Source organism: Prionailurus bengalensis, chromosome B1 (assembly GCF_016509475.1).
Source record: "Prionailurus bengalensis isolate Pbe53 chromosome B1, Fcat_Pben_1.1_paternal_pri, whole genome shotgun sequence".
In the NCBI taxonomy this organism is placed as follows: domain Eukaryota; kingdom Metazoa; phylum Chordata; class Mammalia; order Carnivora; family Felidae; genus Prionailurus; species Prionailurus bengalensis.
In genome coordinates this window covers 206,088,432-206,109,047 of record NC_057344.1, presented here as the reverse complement: position 1 = coordinate 206,109,047, position 20,616 = coordinate 206,088,432, and the positions used below count along the sequence as shown (strand labels likewise).

At 57.4% G+C, this 20,616-nt stretch overlaps 1 protein-coding gene across 1 annotated transcript in view; it reads right to left on the bottom strand.

Annotated features, from left to right (window-relative positions):
• Positions 1–565: 565 nt before the first annotated feature.
• RNF212 (ring finger protein 212) overlaps positions 566–20,616 on the bottom strand; it is a 37,782-nt gene continuing 17,731 nt past the window's right edge. Inside the window, exons 4-12 of the mRNA XM_043573213.1 lie at positions 20,117–20,173; positions 19,241–19,299; positions 17,396–17,448; positions 17,251–17,308; positions 16,237–16,282; positions 12,436–12,499; positions 1,341–1,413; positions 923–1,086; positions 566–741 (exon numbers count right to left, since the gene is read on the bottom strand). Coding sequence (XP_043429148.1) covers positions 704–741; positions 923–1,086; positions 1,341–1,413; positions 12,436–12,499; positions 16,237–16,282; positions 17,251–17,308; positions 17,396–17,448; positions 19,241–19,299; positions 20,117–20,173 — 612 coding nt within the window. The 3' untranslated portion in view covers positions 566–703. The remainder of the gene's footprint in view (positions 742–922; positions 1,087–1,340; positions 1,414–12,435; positions 12,500–16,236; positions 16,283–17,250; positions 17,309–17,395; positions 17,449–19,240; positions 19,300–20,116; positions 20,174–20,616) is intronic.

Here is a 20,616-nt window from a genome sequence, read left to right as displayed (position 1 = left end):
ACTACCACTGGTGCTCAAGGACCTTCCCTGGGGGCCGAGTGCCAGCCCCCCCTCGCCCCCTCCCCACAGCACATCCTGGGTGGTGTCCCCTCAGACAGGTGACCAGGCCTCCGGTGGCCGTGAGGGGGCCGCTCCGCACTGCCGTCCCGCGGCGTGACAGAGCCCCGTGGGGCAGATGGCCGCACACTGGAGGCGCCCGGCGCTGCCCCCCAGGCCGCGTGTGCGGGGCACGGCTGCCGTCTTTGTTCGCGGCAGGGATGGCACTATTAATCAGACATCTCATTTAGTTTTGCCTTTCCAGTGAAAATTATTAAACACTTTTTTTTTATTATTAAGGTTTATTTATTTTTGAGAGAGAGGGAGACAGAGCGTGAGCGGGGGAGGGGCAGAGAGAGAGGGAGACACAGAATGCGAAGCAGGCTCCAGACTCTGAGCGGTCAGCACAGAACCCGACGCGGGGCCCGAACCCGGACCGTGAGATCGCGACCCGAGCCGAGGCCGGACGCTCAACCGACCGAGCCACCGATGTGCCCCGGAAGTTCTAAACACATCACACGACGCCATCCCAGGTCATCAGAAAAATGCTTTATTCAACGGCGTTACTTCATTCCACGCAGACGCACGCACGAGCACGTTTACTGCCTAACGCACACACGCCAGCACCGAGGGGGCCCGGAGGGCCAGGCCGGGGACGGGAGCTCGTTCACCTTCCGTGCGGGACTCCCTCGAGGCCAGCAGACCCTGCGGGAGCATGGACAGCCGTGACCCCAGGTGGACACGCCCGGGACCGCCACTCACGTCTCAGCCACTCACCAAAGCGCCGCGGCACGACCGTCAGGAACGCGCAACGCGTCGCCTCTGCTTCTGCCACACACGCGCGCGTGCGGGAGAAGCAGCTGCCCTCGGAGCAGGGCACACTTGCCTGCGTGCTGTCTCTGCAGCAGTACGGAGATGCTGATGGGCTGCCTGGGGGCCGCTGCCTGGGAGCCCCCCAGGCTGGGCGAGCCCCCTCTTCCTGCTCGGCCTGGGGCCTGGGGCGCGGGCACCTGGGACAGCCCCTTGCCGGGGACAGGCAGCGGTGGGACCCTAGGAGTAAACCCGACAGACACAGAATCCTCAGCGACAGCCCCCCCGCCCCCCTCCCCCCCCAACCCGACCGCATCAACCACGCCCCCTCGGAGCTTTCCAGTTCTTCGGTTTTAAAAAGCAAAGCATGAAGCGGTCTACACGACATAACCCTGCTCGGAACACACGCAGAGGGGTTTAAGAAACAGTACACAAAGGTCAGCGGCATGAACTGCAGTGAGTCAGGTGCTGGACACCTGGGGCGGGGACACTACCTGAGGGCCCGGGGCAGCTCCCTGTGACTTGGCGTCGGGCCGAGAGGCTGAGGGCCGCGGCGGGCGACGCTGCCTGCAGTGGACAGGAGCAAAAGGTGAAGACAAACACAGAGGCCCGTCCCTCTGCCCTCGGCCGCCCCCTGCCACGTCCCCGACCTCCCGCACCCACACCCTTCCCGACCGGGCGGACGCACCCACAGGACTGGAACGGAACTCCTGGGATCCAGTGCTGTGGCCCCCGTGCCCGGCAGCTGACCAGGGCACACCCGGACCGGACCGCCAGCCCCGCAGAGCCTCCACCCGACACCGAGCTCTGGGCCGCAGGCTGGGCTGGGGAGGGCACCTGGGATGCAGACGGCTCAAGACGTGTGCGGAGACCTGCTCTCTGTCCTACTCTGTCCCTGCTCCTGTCACTCAGAACCACTGGCAGGGAAAAAGGCACTTTCACCAGCTTCTGGCTCTGAGTCCCTTAGCCCCAGGGACCGGCTCTGGTCTCCGCCCACACCGCCAGGCTCCCGAATTTCTGCTGACATCCTCCGTGCTAATAAGAAGCTTCTTTGAAAGACGCAAACAGCCCCTGGCACGCATTAGTCACAGCAGAGAGCAAATCTGAAGACTGCTAGTGTTTAACACCCGAATTCCTTTGCATCCAAATCTTGGAGAATTTGAACAGAAGAATGGCAGGGAGAGCAGGGAAGACAGCATTGAGGCTCCCCGTGTTTCCTTTCACATTGAAGAACCCGGATCAGAGAGGGGCAGTGGCTTTCCCAGGGCCGCACGGCACCCAGTGGCCAACAGGGACCTCGTGTCTCTGCCCACCGGCCGTGCCGCAGCACAATGGCTGAGACCAGAGACGCAAAATGACTCGTTACTTATCTCCTGTGTTTTATGATGGTTTGACACCACGGGGCCTTGCTTATTCTGGGAAGACCACCCCTCCCGGGGCTAGCTGACTCCCAAAGAGTAACGACTCGTCCGTGAGCTGGCCTGTGACATGAAATCTGAGTGCCCAGAGGTGCTCCCCATCACCTCCCCGCTCTGCCCTACCCCCACCCCCAAAACTGCTGAAATGATCCCAAGTAGCCAATCCCAAGCCGTCCTCACCGCCCACCACTCCTTCCCGTGAAGACCAGCCTCCCTGCTCCCTCTGCCCGAGGGCCCCTGTGGGGCGTGCCCGCCTCCGGCTGCCGGGGGTGTGAGGAAAACCTTGTCTCCTGGTGGGCTGGCCACACAGCTCATCAGACAAGTCCCGGGACATTTTAACGCCGGCGCAACACAAACGGTAACGGCAGGTTACGTGCTCCACGCGCTACAGCCCACGGAGAGGGAGTCTTAGTTACTCTTTGCGGGACTCGTGGTGATGACGGTTATCAGCAGAGATGAGGGAACCGAGGCCCCCGGAAGTGAACTCACAGGGGTTTGGGGTTGACGCCCCGCACGCGGCAGGTGGGAACCTCGTGACACACGGGGTCTGAGCGGGAACCCCAGAGCAGGGCACGACCGAGCACTCGGGCGCTGGGGCGTATCCCCTGCTTCAGCCCCACTGGGACCGGGCGCTCAGACCGAGGCTGCCCGACCGACAAGACGGGCAGCAAGTCAAGGCCCGTAGCTCCTTTCCAGAAAGCCATGCCGTTCAATGAGGTTAGAAAGATTTCCGTTGGCAAACGAGAAATTTGCCGTTTAGAGAGGACAAGTTCCCTTATCCAGGATACGGAAAACCTCATCGGCCTGTGGCGGCAGACGGACGAGCCCGCGCTGTTTCCTGAACGAGGCACCAACGTGCCACCGAGGCAGGTGCCGGCGGGCGGTCGCGGGGGGGGGGAGGGGTCCCGGGCGGCGGGGAGCAGGGCGGCTGTGCCCGGGGCAGGGGGGAGCTCCCCGCTCCGTCAAGCGCGCCCGTGGGGAAGGGGCCCAGGCCGCGCAGAAGCCGGGACCAGCCGGACACAGACGTGAACCCCGGCACGGCCAGCCCACGGGGGCAGCCGGCAGCCACACGTGGACCGGGTGGTGGCACAGCGAGGTGGGGACAGCCAGGGGCGGGCGGTGCCGAGTCGGCTCCGGCACGAGAGACGAGATGGTCTTAAGACGACAAGGCCGGAGGGCTCCCCGCTCGAGGAGGAAACCAGGGCGGCCCAGGGCAGCATGACTCAGGGCCGACTTCTCACCGGGCGGCAGCAGGAACCTCCACGGGCTGGAAGCGGTGGCCCACGGAGCCACGTCCAGGGAAGCGAGCCTCCGAGATGCACACGAAACGAAGCCACTCAGACGCGGACAGAGACCGGGAGAACCCACCGCCAGATGCCCTGCCCTACGACGACAGCGCACTTCAGGCCGAAGGGAAAGGAGAGCGGCCGGTAACGAAGCCCCGGAGGCGGTCAAGTAAAGGGTGTGTGTGTGTGCCTTCGTCTCAAGACCTTCAAGAAACGGGAGTTTAAAATCATTCGCGTGCCGTGTTCCTGGGTAACACCTGTGGATGCCGTATGCGTCCCCACAGCACACGTGGTTATAGTCAACGAGACGGCACGCAGCGGGGGAGGGGTGTCGGGGGACAGCGTTGCCGAATCTCACCACAGGTAAGTCGGCTTTCCCATCAAGTACGTTGCGATGGGCGCGCGGCCTAATTCCTAGGCGATCACGGAAAATAAGAACACGTTGCCGGAATATCAGCCACAGGATCGAACGTGTGTCGATTCAGTGGGCTCGGCCACCCTGACACAGCACCCCAGGCCGGGGCCGGGCTTTACCAGCGGACACGGTCCTGGAGGCTGGCTGGCGTCCAGGAGGGCCTGTCCCCGGTTCCCCGCTGGCACCTTCTCTGTGCGGCCTCACCGACCTCTGGGGCGGGGAGCCAGTGGGCTCCCCGGTGTCTCATCTCTTTGTTGCTGTTTTACGGTTTGTTGACATAAATACAACGTGCTTTTTCCCCCTTCTTCTGGTGTCTCTTCTTATAAAGACACCAACCATATCAGACTGGGGTCCCACCCAAGGACCTCATTTACCTCTTAGAGGCTCAGTCTCCAAATACAGTCATGTGGCAGGGGGTTAGGGCTTTAACGTGAATTTTGAGGGGAAACGATCCAGCCCATAGCAAAATCATACACTAAAAATATTTAATGCGAAAAAGGCAGTTAAGGAGATACAGACAACAAATCCCAAGACATACATAAAATAAGAGCAAAATGGCAGACATATATCCAAACATACTAATAACTGTTAACTATCAGTGGACCAAGCAGTCCAGTCAAGAGGCAGGGATTTTAAGAATGAAACCAGGCAAGAAGGAAAACATCTCATACTGTCTGCAACAGGCACACTTTGCATTCAGACACAAATAGGCTGAACATTTTAAAATGGGAAAAGATATGCTATGCAAACCGTCACCAACCTAAAAATTAAATGAAGAAAATCCCACCATCAAACATAATTACTGAGGCAGGAACGTATCAGTAGAAAGGAGACCTGTACGCTGAAAACCGCAAAAGATCCCTTGGGTAAATCAGAGACGCGAGAAGCGAGGAGACGTCACCAACGGATCCCGAGACTCAAAACTCTTAAGATATCAGTTCTCCCCCAAACTGATTTGCAGATGCAATGTAACTGCTATCAAAATCTTAGCAGGATTTTTTGGTAGAATCTGACAAATGGATCTTACGATTAATGTAAAAACGCAAAGGACCTAGAACAGCCAAGATTATTTGGGTAAATTAAGAACGAAGTCAGACGGCTCCCACTGATTTCAAAATTTACGGTAAAGCAAGAGTAAGAAGATGGTATTTTGGGGGCGCCTGGGTGGCTGAGTCGGTTGAGCATCCGACTTTGGCTCGGGTCATGATCTTGCGGTCCATGAGTTCGAGCCCCGCGTCGGGCTCTGTGCTGACAGCTGGGAGACTGGAGCCTGTTTCAGATCCTGTGTCTCCCTCTCTCTGCCCCTCCTCCGTTCACGCTCTGTCTCTCTCAAAAATAAACATTAAAAGATGGTATTTTTGAAATTTTTATTTATTTTTAAGTAATCTCTATACCCAACGTGGGGTCAAACTCATGACCGTGAGATCATGAGTCACATGCTCCACCAACTAAGCCAGCCAGGCATCTCCAGGAACACAGTATTTTGATGAGTGGAAGAGAATACAAAGTGCAGAAGAATACTTTGACAGGACCGACCAATTAACTTCAATTTCGGACTTTTTATATGCAGAATTACAACCGACTTTTACGTACGGATCTTGTATCCTACAATCTTACCAACCTTGTTTATGATTCCTAGTATTCTTAAAGATCCCTCATGATTTTCTGCACACAAGGGCACACCGTCTACAATAAAGACACTCTACTCATTCTCACCCAATCGATGTGCCTTTCACTTCCTTCTCTGGCTTCCCTGCACCGGCTGGAGCCCTCAGTGTATGTCGGACAGGAGAGGGGCTGTGGACTGGAGGCATCTCACCACGTCCCCGGTCTCAGAGTACAGCATGATCCCTCTCAACAGTACCTGGTCAGCCCTGGGCTTTCTGCAGATGCCCTTTACCTGGCGAAGAGGTTGCCTTTTATTACATGTTTCTTGAGAGTTTCTACAGTGAATGATTGTAGAATTTCGTCAAATTATCTGTTGAAAAGCTCTAATGTTTTTTAGGTCCTTTATTTCTACTAGTATACTAATTAGTCGATCTTCAGATGTCAAATAACCTTGAATTCATAGGATAAATCCCACTTGGTGATGGCATACAATCCTTTTCCTAGGTTGCTAGATTTGATGGCCTCATATGTTTTTGAAGAATTTTGTATCCACATTCATAAGGAATACTGCTCAATTATTTTTCTTGTGCGGTCATTGGCTTTAAGATATTGCTGACCTTATGAAAACTGGAAAGTGTTCAGCCCCCTCCTACTTTCTAAGAGAACTCATATAGGACATTAGCTCGTTAAATGTCACATAAAATTCACCCATAAAGCTATTGGGAAAAGGGCTTTTCTTTATGGAAAGATATTAAAAATTACTAATTCAACTTCTTGATGGAGGTCTATCCAGATTTACTATTTCTTCTTGAGGTGGTTTTGATAATGTCTTGATAGGAATTTACTCATTTCACGTAAGTCATCTACTTTGGTAGTATAGAAGTATTCACAATCTTCTTATAACCCTTTTAATATCTGTAGGGCGTATAGTGGTACTCCTGATACTGGTAATTTGTGCTTTCTTGGTCACTGTAGGTAAAAAGTTTACCAATTTTGCTCATCTTTTCAAAGGACAAGCTTTAAGCTCCACTGACTTTTCTCTGAGAGTTTTCTATTTTATACATTTCAAATTTATTTCGCTGTAGTTAACTCCCTAAGGTGGAAGCTCACTGGTTTTAGGTCTCCTTCCTTTCTCATGCATTTTTTTTTTAACTTATTTTTGAGAGAGACAGAGCAAGTGGGAGAGGGGCAGAGAGAGAGAGGGAGACACAGAATCTGAAACAGGCTCCAGGCTCTGAGCTGTCAGCACAGAGCCCGACACGGGGCTCAAACTCACGAACTGTGAGATCATGACCCAAGCCGAAGTCAGACGCTCAACTGACTGAGCCACCCAGGCGCCCCTCTCACACAAGCACTTAAAGCTATACATTTCCCTCTAAGCACTGCTTCACCTGCATCTCGTATATTTTGATATGTTGTATTTTCTTTCATTCATTTTCTGGTGTTACTAGAGATTTTTTTCTCCTTGATCCATTAAAAGCTATAATTGTGTTAATACTTGTTTTATTATCAGATTTTCCTTCTGCTGACTTCCAACTTAATTCCACTGTAGTCTGAAAATACACTTTACGTGATCACGATCCCTTTAAAGGTGTTGGGACTTGTTTTGCATCCTGGTATGTGGCCTACCCTGCAGAGTCCCCCTTTGCCCTGGCAAGGAACGCACGCCGTGCTGCTGTCAGGTGGGGGACAGTGCCGTTCACGTTACTGGAGCGGGGAACTGAAATACCCAAACCTCAACTGTTGAATTAACCATCTCCGCTTTTGTCAGTTTTGACCTTATGTACTTTCCATTTTGGTGTGTCTACACTAATAATTATTACGTCTTCCTGGTGTGTTGACCCTTTAATCATCATGAAATGCCCTTCCTGGTCTCTGGCAATATTTATCTTAAAAAACCTGCTTTGTCTGATGTGAAAATAGCCTCCCTAGCTCTGCACTTGCTATGCCTTTCCCCATAATTTTTCTATTTGTCTCCTTGAATCTACAAGTGTGCCTTCTGTCAGGGTAGCTCTTGTGCCGTCTGACAATCTCCGCTCTTCCACTGGGGTGTTTAGCGCGTTCACATTTAATGTCGGCCCCGATGGATCAGATCTGTGTGTGGCCACGATGCTATTTGTTTCCTTTTACCTTCCTGGTCTAGCTGCCCCATCGACCTCTGAGAAGAGAGCACTGAGATCTCTAAGACCGAGTCCATTCCTTTCCTTCTCGTCTGCTTTTGCTTCGTTAATCGCCTCTGTTGTTGTGTGCGTACTGCTGAGACGTCGCTCGTCTCCAGAAACGTCCTTTGTCCAAAACCACTTTGTTCGTTATTCACACCGCAGCTCCAGCTCAGCTGCTTACTGTCCACACGGTGCGGTTTCCACCCTGTCCTCCGCTTCCTTGTGCTGCTGGATTACAGGCATCCGGAGGACAGCGCGTGGCTACAGCTTCTCCACCCGGTCTGACGAGCTCTGACTTTTCATCGGTCTTTAGTGTTCGTGATGAAGGGAAGCATTGATAGGATCTGGTTCGTACCTATTCTGCTATTTATCGTCTACGGTCTCATGTGTCTTTTCCCTTCTAGTCTGCCTCGCTTTCTTTTGTGGCAAACAAATGCCTTTTAATGCAATATTTGAATTCCTCTCGACTTAACTGTATCTTTGAAGTCATGTTTGTTTGTGTTTACTTGAAACAAATCGACTTCCAGGTAAGGCTGACTTCATTCTGCTGGGCTGTGTCACCTCTGCTCCGACGCGGCCCTGTCCCCCGCTCTGTGCGTACCGCCCCAGGTGCTGGTTTGTTGTGTTACACTTGCCACTTCCACCAGCTCAGGTCTGCAAAGTACCAGAGAATGAGACCCTGTTCCCTCCAGTCCCGTCAGTGTGTATCCTCCGCTCAGTGCCTCCCATTGGATTTCCTGTAGGGCAGGTCTGCTAGCGACCCTTGTTTGAGTTACTCTGTAATGTGTTTATTTTGTCTCAACTCGATTTTTTTAATGTTTATTTGAGAGAGAGTGAGCGTGGGGGAGGGGCACAGAGAGAGAGAGAATCCCAAGCAGGCTTCAAGCTGTCAGTGCAGAGCCCGATGTGGGCTTCAATCTCAGGAACCGTGAGATCACGACCTGAGCCGAAATCAACAGTCAGAAGCTTCACCAACTGGGCCACCAGGCACCCCTGTTTTGTGTAAACTTTTAAAGGAGAATTCTATTAGATACAGAATTCTTGGCTGACCCAGGCCTGGGGGGTCTCTCAGCCTCTGTTAGAATTGAAGGTCTATAACTCTTAAAACTGCTGAAGACAGAAAAGACAAGGAAAGTGACTGAGACACAGCGGCTGTATGAGATGTGGGGTATCCTCGCAGGGGACTCTGAGCCCGAGAGCAAACAAGGCTTCTCAACGGTCAAGGGCAGAACCATGCTGACGCTGAGCTGCCTGCAGGCTGGGCTGGGGCTGTGAGTACCCCTGTCCTTTGTGGGGGGGCTGGGGCGCCATGCCTGCAACATGCTCTCAGTGGTTCAAAGAAACACGGACTATAAAGGGTAGGCGGCAAATGTGGCAAAATCTTAACAGTTGGGGAATCTGGGTAAGGGGAACAGGGAGTTTCTCATACTTTTCTTACCATTTTTCTGTGTGTTATTTCGGAAATATTTTCAAAACAAATTATAAAAATACCAGGTTGGGATACTCATATTACAATATATCTCAAAAGACACTGTAAAGATTTTGGAGAAACATAAATATTAAGAACTAGAATAAAATGATATAGGTATGGAAAAAATCTGTCCAAGCAGAAATCTGGAAACAAATAAAAATTAACAGATTTGAGAACATAAAAATGTTAAGCATTTATGGCACAAAAACAGACACTCAGATCAATGGAACAGAACAGAGAACCCAGAAATGGGGAAAGAATATCCAATGGAATAAAGATATTCTTCAGTGTCTTCAGCAAGTGGTGCTGGGAAAACTGGACAGCAACATGCAGAAGAATGAACCTGGACCATTTTACACCAGACACAAAAAGAAACTCAAAATGGATGAAACACCTCAAAGTAGGACAGGAAGCCATCAAAATCCTCGAGGAGAAAGCAGGCAAAAGCCTCTTTGATCTTGGCTGCATCAACTTCTTACTCAACACGTCTCCAAAGGCAAGGGAAACAAAAGCAAAAATGAACTACTGGGACTTCATGAAAATAAAAAGCTTCTGCACAGCGAAGGAAACAATCAGCAAAACTAAAAGGCAACTGACAGAATGGGAGAAGATATTTGCAAACAACATATCAGATAAAGGGTTAGGATCCAAAATCTACAAAGAACTTATCAAACTCAACACCCCAAAACCAAATAATCCAGTGAAGAAATGGGCAAAAGACACGAACAGACACTTCTCCAAAGAAGACATCCAGATGGCCAACAGACGCATGAAAAGATGCTCAACATCACTCATCATCAGGGGAATACAAATCGAAACCACAATGAGATACCACCTCACACCCGTCAGAATGGCTAACATTAACAACTCAGGCAACAACAGATGTGAGGATGCGGAGAGAGAGGATCTCTTTTGCACTGTTGGTGGGAATGCAAACCGGTGCAGCCACTCTGGAAAACGGTATGGAGGTTCCTTAGAAAATTAAAAATACAACTACCCTATGACCCAGAAATTGCACTACTAGGCACTTTTCCAAGGGATACAGGTGTGTGTTTTGAAGGGACACATGCACCCCCATGTTTATAGCAGCACTATCGACAACAGCCAAAGTATGGAAAGAGCCCAAATGTCTGTTGATGGATGAATGAATAAAGAAGATGTGGTGTGTGTGTATATATATGTATATGTATATGTATATGTATATGTATATGTGTATGTATATGTATATATATATACATATACATATATATATATACAATGGAGTATTACTGGGCAATCAAAAAGAAGGAAATCTTGCCATTTGCAACTACGTGGATGGAACTGGAGGGCATTATGCTAAGTGAAATTAGTCAGAGAAAGACAAATATCCTAGGACTTCACTCATGTGAGGAATTTAAGATACAGAACAGATGAACATAAGGGAAGCGAAACAAAAATAATATAAAAACAGGGAGGGCACAAAACACAAGAGACTTAAATATAGAGACAGAGTTGCTGGAGGGGTTGTGGGAGGGGGGATGGGCTCACTGGGCAAGGGGCATTAAGAAGACACCTGCTGGGATGAGCACTGGGTGTCATATGTGGGGGACGAATCAGTGCAATCTACTGAACTCACTATTGCACTGTATGCTAACTAACTTGGATGTAAATTTGAAAAAACAAAAAAATGTTAACCATCTAAACTTAAAAAAAATCCAATGTAAAATTAAACAGCAAATTGGATAAAAGATGGCTATCCTTCATCTTGAGGATTTCATACACGTGAAGGACAAAAGGGAAAAAGAGAGAGTTCACAGTCAAAAACAAGAAATGGCTAAAATGAGACACTCAGGATCACAGTCACAGCATGAGGACCTGTCCCTTCCAGGCGCATGGGGCAGGACACGCACGAGGCAGGCCCCCCTCCCCCGTGTCACTTCTGGATTCTGATCGATACATCTGGAAGCATTTAGGATGTTCGCTGCGTTCCCTTTGGAAACATGCGCCAGGGAGAGGACCCAGTGAGGTCCGGGGTCCCACAAGCCCCCGCCCAGACAGTGAGGGGCAAGAGGAGGGAAGGGCGCAGCCAGGCTGGGCGGGCGGACCCCAGGATTCTGTACGGAAGGGAAGCGGGGCAGGAAGCTCCCATTCGTGCGGCCTCCACGCCTGAGTCCTGTGAAGGCAGATGTGACCCCCACAACCACGCGGGAACAGCGCACGTGCCAGGGCCTGCAGGCCCTGCCCTGCTCCCCACAAAGGTGAGTGGCGAGGCAAGAGCCGGCACCTAAGGGGACTGCGACCTCGGACACCACGGAAACACGGCATCAACGTGTGTCACGAGTTCTCACTGGGGTGTGACAAGGGGCTCCATCCGGGGGAACTGGCTCAACTGGGAAACTCCATCCATGGCGGTGGGGGGTGGGGGGGGGGTGGGGGGAGGGGGCAGGGAGAGGGGAGCCGCATTCTCTAGAAGCTGGCACAACAGGCCTGAGGGGGGCTAGGGGCAGGGAAGGGGGCTAAAGGCAGGGAGGGGGGCTAAGGGCAGGGAAGGGGGACAAGAGGCTGTGAGCAGGGTGGACACCCAGGATGGGGTGCCGCTCAGGCGTGAAGGTGCCGCGGGGAGGCCCCCGGAGCAGGTGCTGGGGGCCCCAAGCCCACTCGGCTGCGTGGGTGGCAGCGAGAGGTGTCAGATGCGACCACATAGCCTGCCTGTGGGCCCTCCTCCGAGGCAGTTGCTAGAATATCCCCTCCAGCAAGAAGCAAAGGTGAGGCGGAGAGCAGAGAAGCAAACGGGGTCACACATCACGAATGTGAGGGTCTCCCTCACGGGCCTAAGCTCGGGGGCTTGCTGAGGGCATGAAGGTGACAGCAGAGGGGCTGGGCCGGGGTGGGGGGGCGGGGGGGCTCACCCTGCTCCCACTGGGAAGGAGCCTGAGCCTGCGGTGGGCACGGGCACTTGCTCTGGAAACCCACTCGTGACTCCCACACCCGCCAGGAAGGGACCATCTTGCCGAGACGGAGACATCTTGCTGGGACAAGAGTACTCGTGAAGGGTCCCCAACGGGCCCAGCAGCCACACCGTTTTGGGGAACAGGTCACTGCCCACGCTGACTTCGTGGCAGGACAGCGCTGCCCTGGGTGGGTTCCACTGGGTTCCCTTCTGTGGCAGGCAGTTCCGTGGCATGTCCGTTTGGGGCAGGGGACAGGGACCCCCGTCCATTTGGGGCAGGGGACAGGGACCCCTGCTTACCCATGTGTCCATCATGAGGCGGGCTGATCAGAGAGATTCTTGCCGGGCCAGCCGTGACCTCAGGCTAAGCATGTAGAAAGAAAACAAGTCAGTTCCCGGAGCTGCCCGTTCCGAGGGCCAGACCCACCCCATTTACCGCGAACCACCGGCTCCAGGCCCACAAGGGCAGGGTGCCCCCCTCCGCTCCCCAGCCCCAGGGGGCTCGCAGCAGCGGGGGGGACGCGGGGTTGCTGCACCAAGCGCTTCCAAGAATCTCAGAAGAGAGGAAACGTCAAGTCCTTGGCTGAGGTCAGGAATGTTGAAATCCCACACAGATCCTCATTTTGGGCTCATGATCTCGTCACCCTGCGCTCCGGTGTTGACGGGGTGTTCTCGCTCGCAGGGAGCCAGCTCTGGCCGACCCGGTTGTGTTCCCCAGGGGCGCCCCCCCCCCCGATCCCCTGAGGATGGCACGCTGGCACTGTCACTAGTGATGGGGGGCCTCCTCCGACCACAGAGGCGATGCCAGGCGTGCAGGCCAAGCGCTCCCTTCGCTGCCATGGCCGTCCTGGTCTCACTCCCGTGGCCCCTGACAAGCCCGGCTCCCACCGGTCTGTCTCCAGACCCGGCCACCATCCCCTGTGCCCATCTTCCCAGTTCCCACCCCGGCACACCCACCCCTGCGGCCCCCTGCAGGGTCCCCTCTGTGACCCCAGCCCCTGGCTCACGCCCACCAGCAAGCCTCAACCAGGAAGGACCAGTGCGCTTAGGTGGAGACACTTCAGACAGCGCTGCCCCGCCTGGAGGGCGTGTCCATCAACTGCCTGTTCACGCGGACGGCTTGAGAGCTTCCGGGTGAAGCATCCCTCCCGGCCACGCGTCACGTGACAGTGGTGGGCTCGGCAGCTGTCCTCCCACGGGCTAGAGCTCTGGTCCCACCACACTTGGTCCTTCCCATCGGCCCGTCCCCCCTCCCCCACCCCGGGGTGCCCCCTCCACAGCCACGGGCTGAGTCGGGGTGCGCAGATGTCCCGTGCGCCCCTGCCGCCGGCCCTTTGCACCTGCTCCTCTCGCGGTCCCGACCCGCACCTCCGTCCGGCCTGCTCTGCACATCGTTGCCACATGTGCCCCCTGCACGCCAGCTCTCGACAGCGGGCAGAGCGTTCACAACTCCCAACAGGAGAACTCGGCACGGCGCGACGGCGAAAGTCACTCCGCTGAGTTAGAATCGGGTAACTGGTCTCTTCTCACCTTGGCTTCTACCAGCAAGGGTTTCTATTTGCTGGGTCAGCTCTCGAGGCTCCTGTGTCAGGGAGGATCCAGTAACAGGTGAAGAAAAAGGACCTGGAGACACGGCCGGCCGACCGGGCTGTGCAGGCACAGGGCTGAGCACGGGCTGCGGCGGGCGCCCTGGGTCCTGGTGAGGACCCGTGCTCTGGAGCACGACCGGGAGCCGCGGCCTAGGACGGGTGTTCGCGAGGGCCCCACTGAGCAGACCAGGGCAGACCCACCCCAGGCAGCACAAGGAAGCCGAGACGCCCCACGGAGGCGGACCACGCCAGGCTGCACTTTGCGGTGTGGACCACAGAGACCGCAAGCGGCAGATGTCTGCGAGGAGGGGTGTGTTCCACGTGCTGCAGGCGCTCCCACGGGGGCTCCCACGCGCACTTCCATAAGCGCTCCCACGGGGGCTCCCACAGGGGTTCCCGTAGGTGCAGCTTCGAGGCTCTCCCTCTATTCACAACTTGCTCACGGAGAGTTCTTCCTGCCAGAGAGCAAATACTCTAGAAAGATCTAGCACTTCCCAGGTGTCAGGAGAGTATGGAAAACTCTGAGTCCAAACCTCCCCTCCAGGGTGTCTGCGGTCCGTGTCCTGAGGCTGCCCCCCGTAGAGCAGCCCCGCGTCCTGCTGGTGGTTTCGGCGCATCCCGGGATGCCGCGTGGAAGCTGCCGGTTCCGCGTCTGTCAGCACAGTGTTTCTGCGTTCCCGATGGCTGACGTGTTTCTCTTTGGGCTCTCCCTCCAGTCGGTTCTCGCACTTTACCGGCCCCCCTCGTTAGCGCGTGCCGTAGAGCAGGCCTTCACTGGATACCCGTGAGTTGTCATTTCCCTGTTCACACCGGCCGACCGTCCCGGGTCGGAAGTTGCAGGCCGGTGTCCACGTCTGACACGCCATCGGCGCCCTGTGCACCTGCAGGGTGTGTGTCTCTCACCTGCTCTCCCAGGACCCCGGGGTTGGCCAGGGTAGGAGGTGAGAGGGGGACAAGGCCCTCTACGCCCCAGGCAGCTGACCCCAGGCTGCTTGCACCAGGTGTCCTGTGGTGGGCGTGGCACCTTCTCGACCAGCCGGCCGCAGTGCCCTCACCCTGCTTCCCCTGCAGCCGTGGCCACTCACCCTGGATGAGCCCGCAGGGGCGGGGACCTCTCCTAAACCACCAGACAATATCCCTCAGGGCAGCCCCACACCGGGGCCGGAGTCCTGTGCTCCCCTCCGCGCCCTGCCCCGGGCCGGCTGTGCCACCCAGGGTCTCTGGGCCCGGGGTGGGGTTCCCAGGACACAGCCGTCACCCTGCCCCCACTCCAGGGCTGATGGCGTCCGGGGGCCGGGCGAGGGGGTGGACAAGTTTCGGGGGCACTTGCGTCCTGCTCTGGTCCAAGGCGGGCAAACCATGGCCCGGAGCCCGATTCTGTTGATAAAGTCTTACTGCCAGGCAGCCGTGCCCGTTCGCCTCCGTCCTGGAAGCCTCACCTCCCGGAGGCCTGGGGGCAGAGCCTCAACTACTCCCAACCTGCCCTGGACGGCAGCAGGCGCTATCCCCGGTCCAGCACCTCACCGCAGTTTCGAGACTGTGGGCTGTGTTCTGGTCCCTCAACTGTAACAGCCGGGACATGGGGGATCAACTCAGGATGTCAGTCTCTAATCTCCAAAACAAGGCCACACGTGGGTGAGGCTGAGTCCAGCCTCCGGGGCGCCAAGGCCAGCAGGTGGTGCGTGGGGGCCGGGATCCACAGGCCAGATGTGACGGGGGATGGTGAGACAGGAGGGTGGGGCGGAGAACCGGGCACGGAGGGGAGGCGCACGCCGGCACAGCCACCAGGGACCAGGGCGTCTCCTCCACCCCAGCTCTGAACGCCTCTGCGTTCCTACCTGCTTATCCTGGAATCCAGAATCCTCCTTAATCTGCTTGCAGGACGGCCCCCGTGGAAGTGAGCACTACTCCTCACTAACCAACCTGAATACCTGCGTGCATGTCCCGGGGCGACCGGGAGACCGAGCTCCCACGTACCGGGTATTCGCGGACACCAGGCGGTGTATGAGTCACCAACACCGAGTCCGTGTGCACCAGGTCGCTCCCTCTGGGGACCCGCTTCCCCATCCTCTATCCTGAGCCTCCTGGTGTCTGGCCTTGGGTGGGGGGTGGGGGAGTCCCAGGCCGCGCTCCATCCGGGCCAGGCACCGATGGCCGGAACTTCCGGCCGTGTCTCCTCTGGCCTTGCCCCTCTCCAAGTGGGAGCCCTGCCTCTATTCAGGGGCCTCGGGGTCTCCAAGCCTCTGCCTTTCTTGGCCGGACCGGGTTTATCCTGACTTCACTCAGCCTCCCTTCCTTCTTCCCCACCTGCCGCTCACAGAAGGGAGTGTGCTCGACACCGAAACTGTCACCCAGGACCTGCTTCGCGAACCACATCCCCGCCCAGCACAGGATGAAGAGACCCCGCTGCGATCCGTCCCTGGGGCCTTGAACGCTTGTGCTTCCCGGAGCTGCGCAAACCACAGACACCGTGTGCTGGACGAGGTGGGACCCAGGGAGTGGGTGTACTTACTTTTCTCGCTGGGGAAGGAGTGAGGTCGACCTGCATGGACTCCACCCTGTTAAATGACAAGGGGCCAGGGGCCAGGGGCTCGTCAGCGATGCAACACCACCAACCGAGACTCGCGCCACGGGACCTACGCTCACCTCCAGGCCCCGCGCTGTCGGCCCGCCTGCCTCGCTGGCCAGCGCCCACGCCCACGGAAGCCTTGCGGCCTGGGCCCCGGCCCACCCACTCCATAGCCCCCTCCCGGCCCTCGTCCTCGCTCCTCTAATCGGGCCTGAGCTCCTGCAAGGCGGCCACAGGAGTAAACATCCTTTTTCCTTTCCTTAACGCTTACTGCCCGACCCACACGCTTCACACGATGAACACTCAACAAGTGTTCGTTCTGACTGAGCCCGAGTCTGACAGGGACGCACCACTCGGGCAGCCTCGTAGGAGAAAGAGCAGAAGAGAGAGGACAAGAAAGGGCGGGAAAGTGAGCTACTGAGCTCCTGCAGGGCGGGCCTACCGGACAGAGCCAAGGTGAGGGGCGCAGCTCCCCTCAGCCAGGGTGGGTCGGGGTCCGGGGGGAGCCCCCCGCCCAGCTGCGGTCTCTCGTCCTAGTTTTGTCTGTGCTGGATTAGTCTCCGAGCCGCCTCCCCTGGCCTGGCCATCCCGGTCACAGGTCAGTCCCAGGGTTGACACCCGTTGGCGCGGTGTGGTCGCAGGATGCCCCCCAACCAATCGCTAGGACTGTGGGGACAGAGTTGTGACCGGCCAGCCAGGACCACACACCTGATTGTGAGGCTGCGTCCCGCGGGGCAGGCAGGAGCCAGAGGGAGGGGCGAGGTGCCACGTCCTGCACTCGACTCAGGGTCCCTGCCTGTCCACCGCTGACTGGCGGGGTTGGGGTGGCGGTGAGGAGACGTGCGGGGTGGAGGGAGGAGGGGAGGACCGGAGGCACGTCAGAGGACGGGCCGTGCGACCCGCCGGAGCCGGCCGGTGACGGTCAGGGACACTGGGGCTGCCCCGCCGCACACGCACCTGTTGGAGGCTGACGAGTCAGGGGGCTGGAGGTGTCCGCCTGGCCGTGCCGAAGGAGCTGCAGCAGGGGTCTGAGCGTCAGGCCGCATTCGCCGGCCTGGCTGCCTCTTCACATCCCTCCCAGCTCAGGCCCCGTGTCACTTACTCGAAACCGGAGTTTTTATTGTGCTGAAAGCTGTCTGCTGTGACGATCTCACACTACACAGATAGAGAGGGGGTGCTAATCAGCTGCAAACGTTTACTTCAACGTAACCCATCCCGGTTACAATCGTAAGCCGACAAACACAGCCAGATGCCCCACAGGTGCCCCGGCCCCCAACCCTCGCCAGCTTCCCCCCACCCCACCCCCACACACAGCCCTGAGGAGCCCCCCGAGGACAGGCAAGTGGCCTGTGGCTTGCTCTATTGGCTGCGCCCGGTGCTGCGAACAAGCAGGTGCTTGACTACGGGTCGGGGGCAGGCGGGCATCCGCCTCTGTGGTGTGGGGACCTCGAACCTCTGAGGCCCTCGCTCCTGCCCGCGGCCTCCGTGAAACCAGTGTGCTCTGTGCCGCCCCCCCGCCCCAGGACATGAAGGTAACAGAGAGCCACCAGTACCAGCGCCCCCCCCCCCCCCCCCCCGCCCCGCGGGTGAGTGTGCACCATGCTGCCGCCCCACCTGGGCTCCTCCTGCTCTGGCGGGGGGCGGGGGGACTGGCAGATGCTGTCTGGGAGGGGCGCCCTCCCCGGGGAACGTGTGCGGAGCCAGCCCGCGGGACGGGACGAACCCCCCTGGCCCAGGCCGGGCAGAACAGGCAGATCTGGACTCCGAGGAGAAACACCACCTGGGACGCGCCTAAACAGAAGGTGGCGACAAAGATAAGCTAACACCACAGTGGTAAAGATGACCAGGAACGTTCTAGAAATGGAAAGCTGAACAGCCAAAACGGACCCGAGGTGGAAAAGGTGTGCAGCAGGCAGCTGAGCAGAGCACCGGGACTGGGGGCCCAGGAAAGCACAGGGAGGCTGCAGGGACAGAAGCTACCTGGGAGCAGCTCTGTGCACAGGCCTGCCAGGCTCCGAACAACGGGGCACGAGGACGCGGGAAAAGAGCAGGATGTGGAAAGGTGGCGGCTGTGAGTGGCCAGAGCTCACGGAAGACACGATTCCCCAGAAAGAAAGCAAACTATTCACCCAGAGGGATGGATCGGAGACCTGCGCAGGCGCCTGGCACTCTCCACCGTGCCGCTCCCCTCCCGTCCCCTCCCCTCCCCGAACTGAGCAGGGCCGCGCACCCCCACGTCCCTCAGGCTCTCCGAGTCTCCTGCTGTGATCTCTTGGGAATGGGGCAGGACCCCTGAGCACACCCTCACACTGGTGTCGGCTTGGGGGCCCCTTCACCCCAGACGGGGCCCCAAGGTGGCAGAGAGACTTCCAGAGGCCCAACGCGACAGGGCAGCAAGTGCCCACTTACAGCGCGTGGGTCATCCCTGCACACGTGACCAGCCGGATGGACGCCAGTCCCCAGGGCCGCTGGCTCTGCCACCTTTACCCTGACGTTCGGCCTACCAAGCTGGGAAGAGCCACCACATTAGCACAGCTCACGAGACCTCGCCCCGTCTCAGAACAGAAGGCACTGTGGACAGCGGGAGCCCCCCGTGGCCACTGCCCCAGGGCACGCCACGGCCTCCGCACGTGGGGCACACGTGCTGCACGTGGTCACCGGTCACGGACCCCACGGTTCCTGACAGATGCGCACGGGGCCCCGACAGGGCCTGGCCGTGGGGCGCCTCTGCCTCAGGGATCTCGGGGAGCCCCTGGGGGGTTTCCACATTTTCCCTTCTGTCTCCCTTGGCCTGCCTTCACCTCCTACTGAACTGCTGCTCTGACAGAAGCTCGTAGTAAAGGCAAGTGCTCTTTCTCCGGCCCCCTTCGTTACAACAAGGTCTCAGACAGATGGCCAAGGGCACAGCACGGTCGGCTGCCCTGTTCGCACTCTGGAGGGAACTCACCCCTGCAGCTGTTCCAACCGCAGCACTGACTTCCGAAGGGACTCTTCCAGCTTTGAGATCTAAACACAACCAGAGTTCTGGTCACCAGGCGGTGTAGGCCAACCTACAGTGTTGAGAGCACGTGCTGACCCTCTGAACGTCTTAAACCACAAATCAGAATGTGGGAGGCATGGGAGCTGTCCTCTTGCTGCTTGAGTGAATGTGCACCGAGAGCAGGCCACCAGGGGCCCCGGGGACCAGCACTGGGACGCCAGCACGAGGCAGCCTCACCCAGGTGCTCCCGGACCCTCTGTCTACACTCGAGAAGGCACTGCTCTGAGTCAGAAGCTCGATTAACGCTGCTCTCACTGAAGCTTTGCTTTCCTTTCATTAAAGGCGAGTACTTACAAGGCTAGAGAAGAGTGCTCACAGGGCTAGACGGGAGTGCTCACAGGGCTAGACGGGAGTGCTCACAGGACTAGAGGGGAGTGCTCACAGGGCTAGAGGGGAGTGCTCATAGGGCTAGACATTAGTGTTCACAGGGCTAGACGGGAGTGCTCACGGGGCTAGATATTAGTGCTCACAGGGCTAGAGGAGTTGCTTGCAGGGCAAACGAACAGGCCCCTCGAATCTCCTTTACAAGGACCGGCCAGTGCAACTTCACAGTTGCTGTGGACGGAGAGGTGCCTCACGAGTTTGGGGATGTCAGCGGGTCAGTGTTGGCATTCCAAGGTGAAACTGTCCTGGCCACCACGGCTGGGGCCCCCAGGCAGCCACATGCTGTCCACAGGGTGGGATCCCCGCACCAGGTTGAGGGTGGGCAGGACAGGCGCCAGCCCAGCGGCCCGCCGCCTTGAGACGCAGCCTCGGAACGAGGCGGCACGTCACCGGACTTACCTTTTCTCTATAGAAGGCCAACAGTCTCCTTCTGTGCTTTTCTTGAAATTCTGAAACCTGAGAAGACAGTACGCGTCAGCTGCTGGCGCCGGCACAGGGCCGCCACCGTGCACGCTGTCCCGGCGGCCAGAGGTTGGGAGGAAGCGTCAGTGCGAGCACCGGCGTGCCCGTCTCCCTGCGCCCCGTCCCCCCGCCTGCCCGCTGGCCCAGGCGTGGGCTCCGCTGGCTGCCACCCTGCGCCCGAAGCAGAGCTCAGGACCGCCGCGCAGGACGCGCGAGCAGTGGCGTGTGCCCGGCGCAAACGCGAGCCCAGGCCACGTGCTCCGTGGGAAGCTCGGGCTGCCTCCCTCGCTAGCGGCTTCAGCGGTGTTGAGGGCCTGGCCGCGGGACGGGACACGACCAGCGGGCCAATCACAGTGCTCCGCCCCTTTGGGAGCAGCAGCCGGGTCACAGGATGGCCTCCTGACCCAACAGCACCAACAGGGTTGGGGTGACCCCGG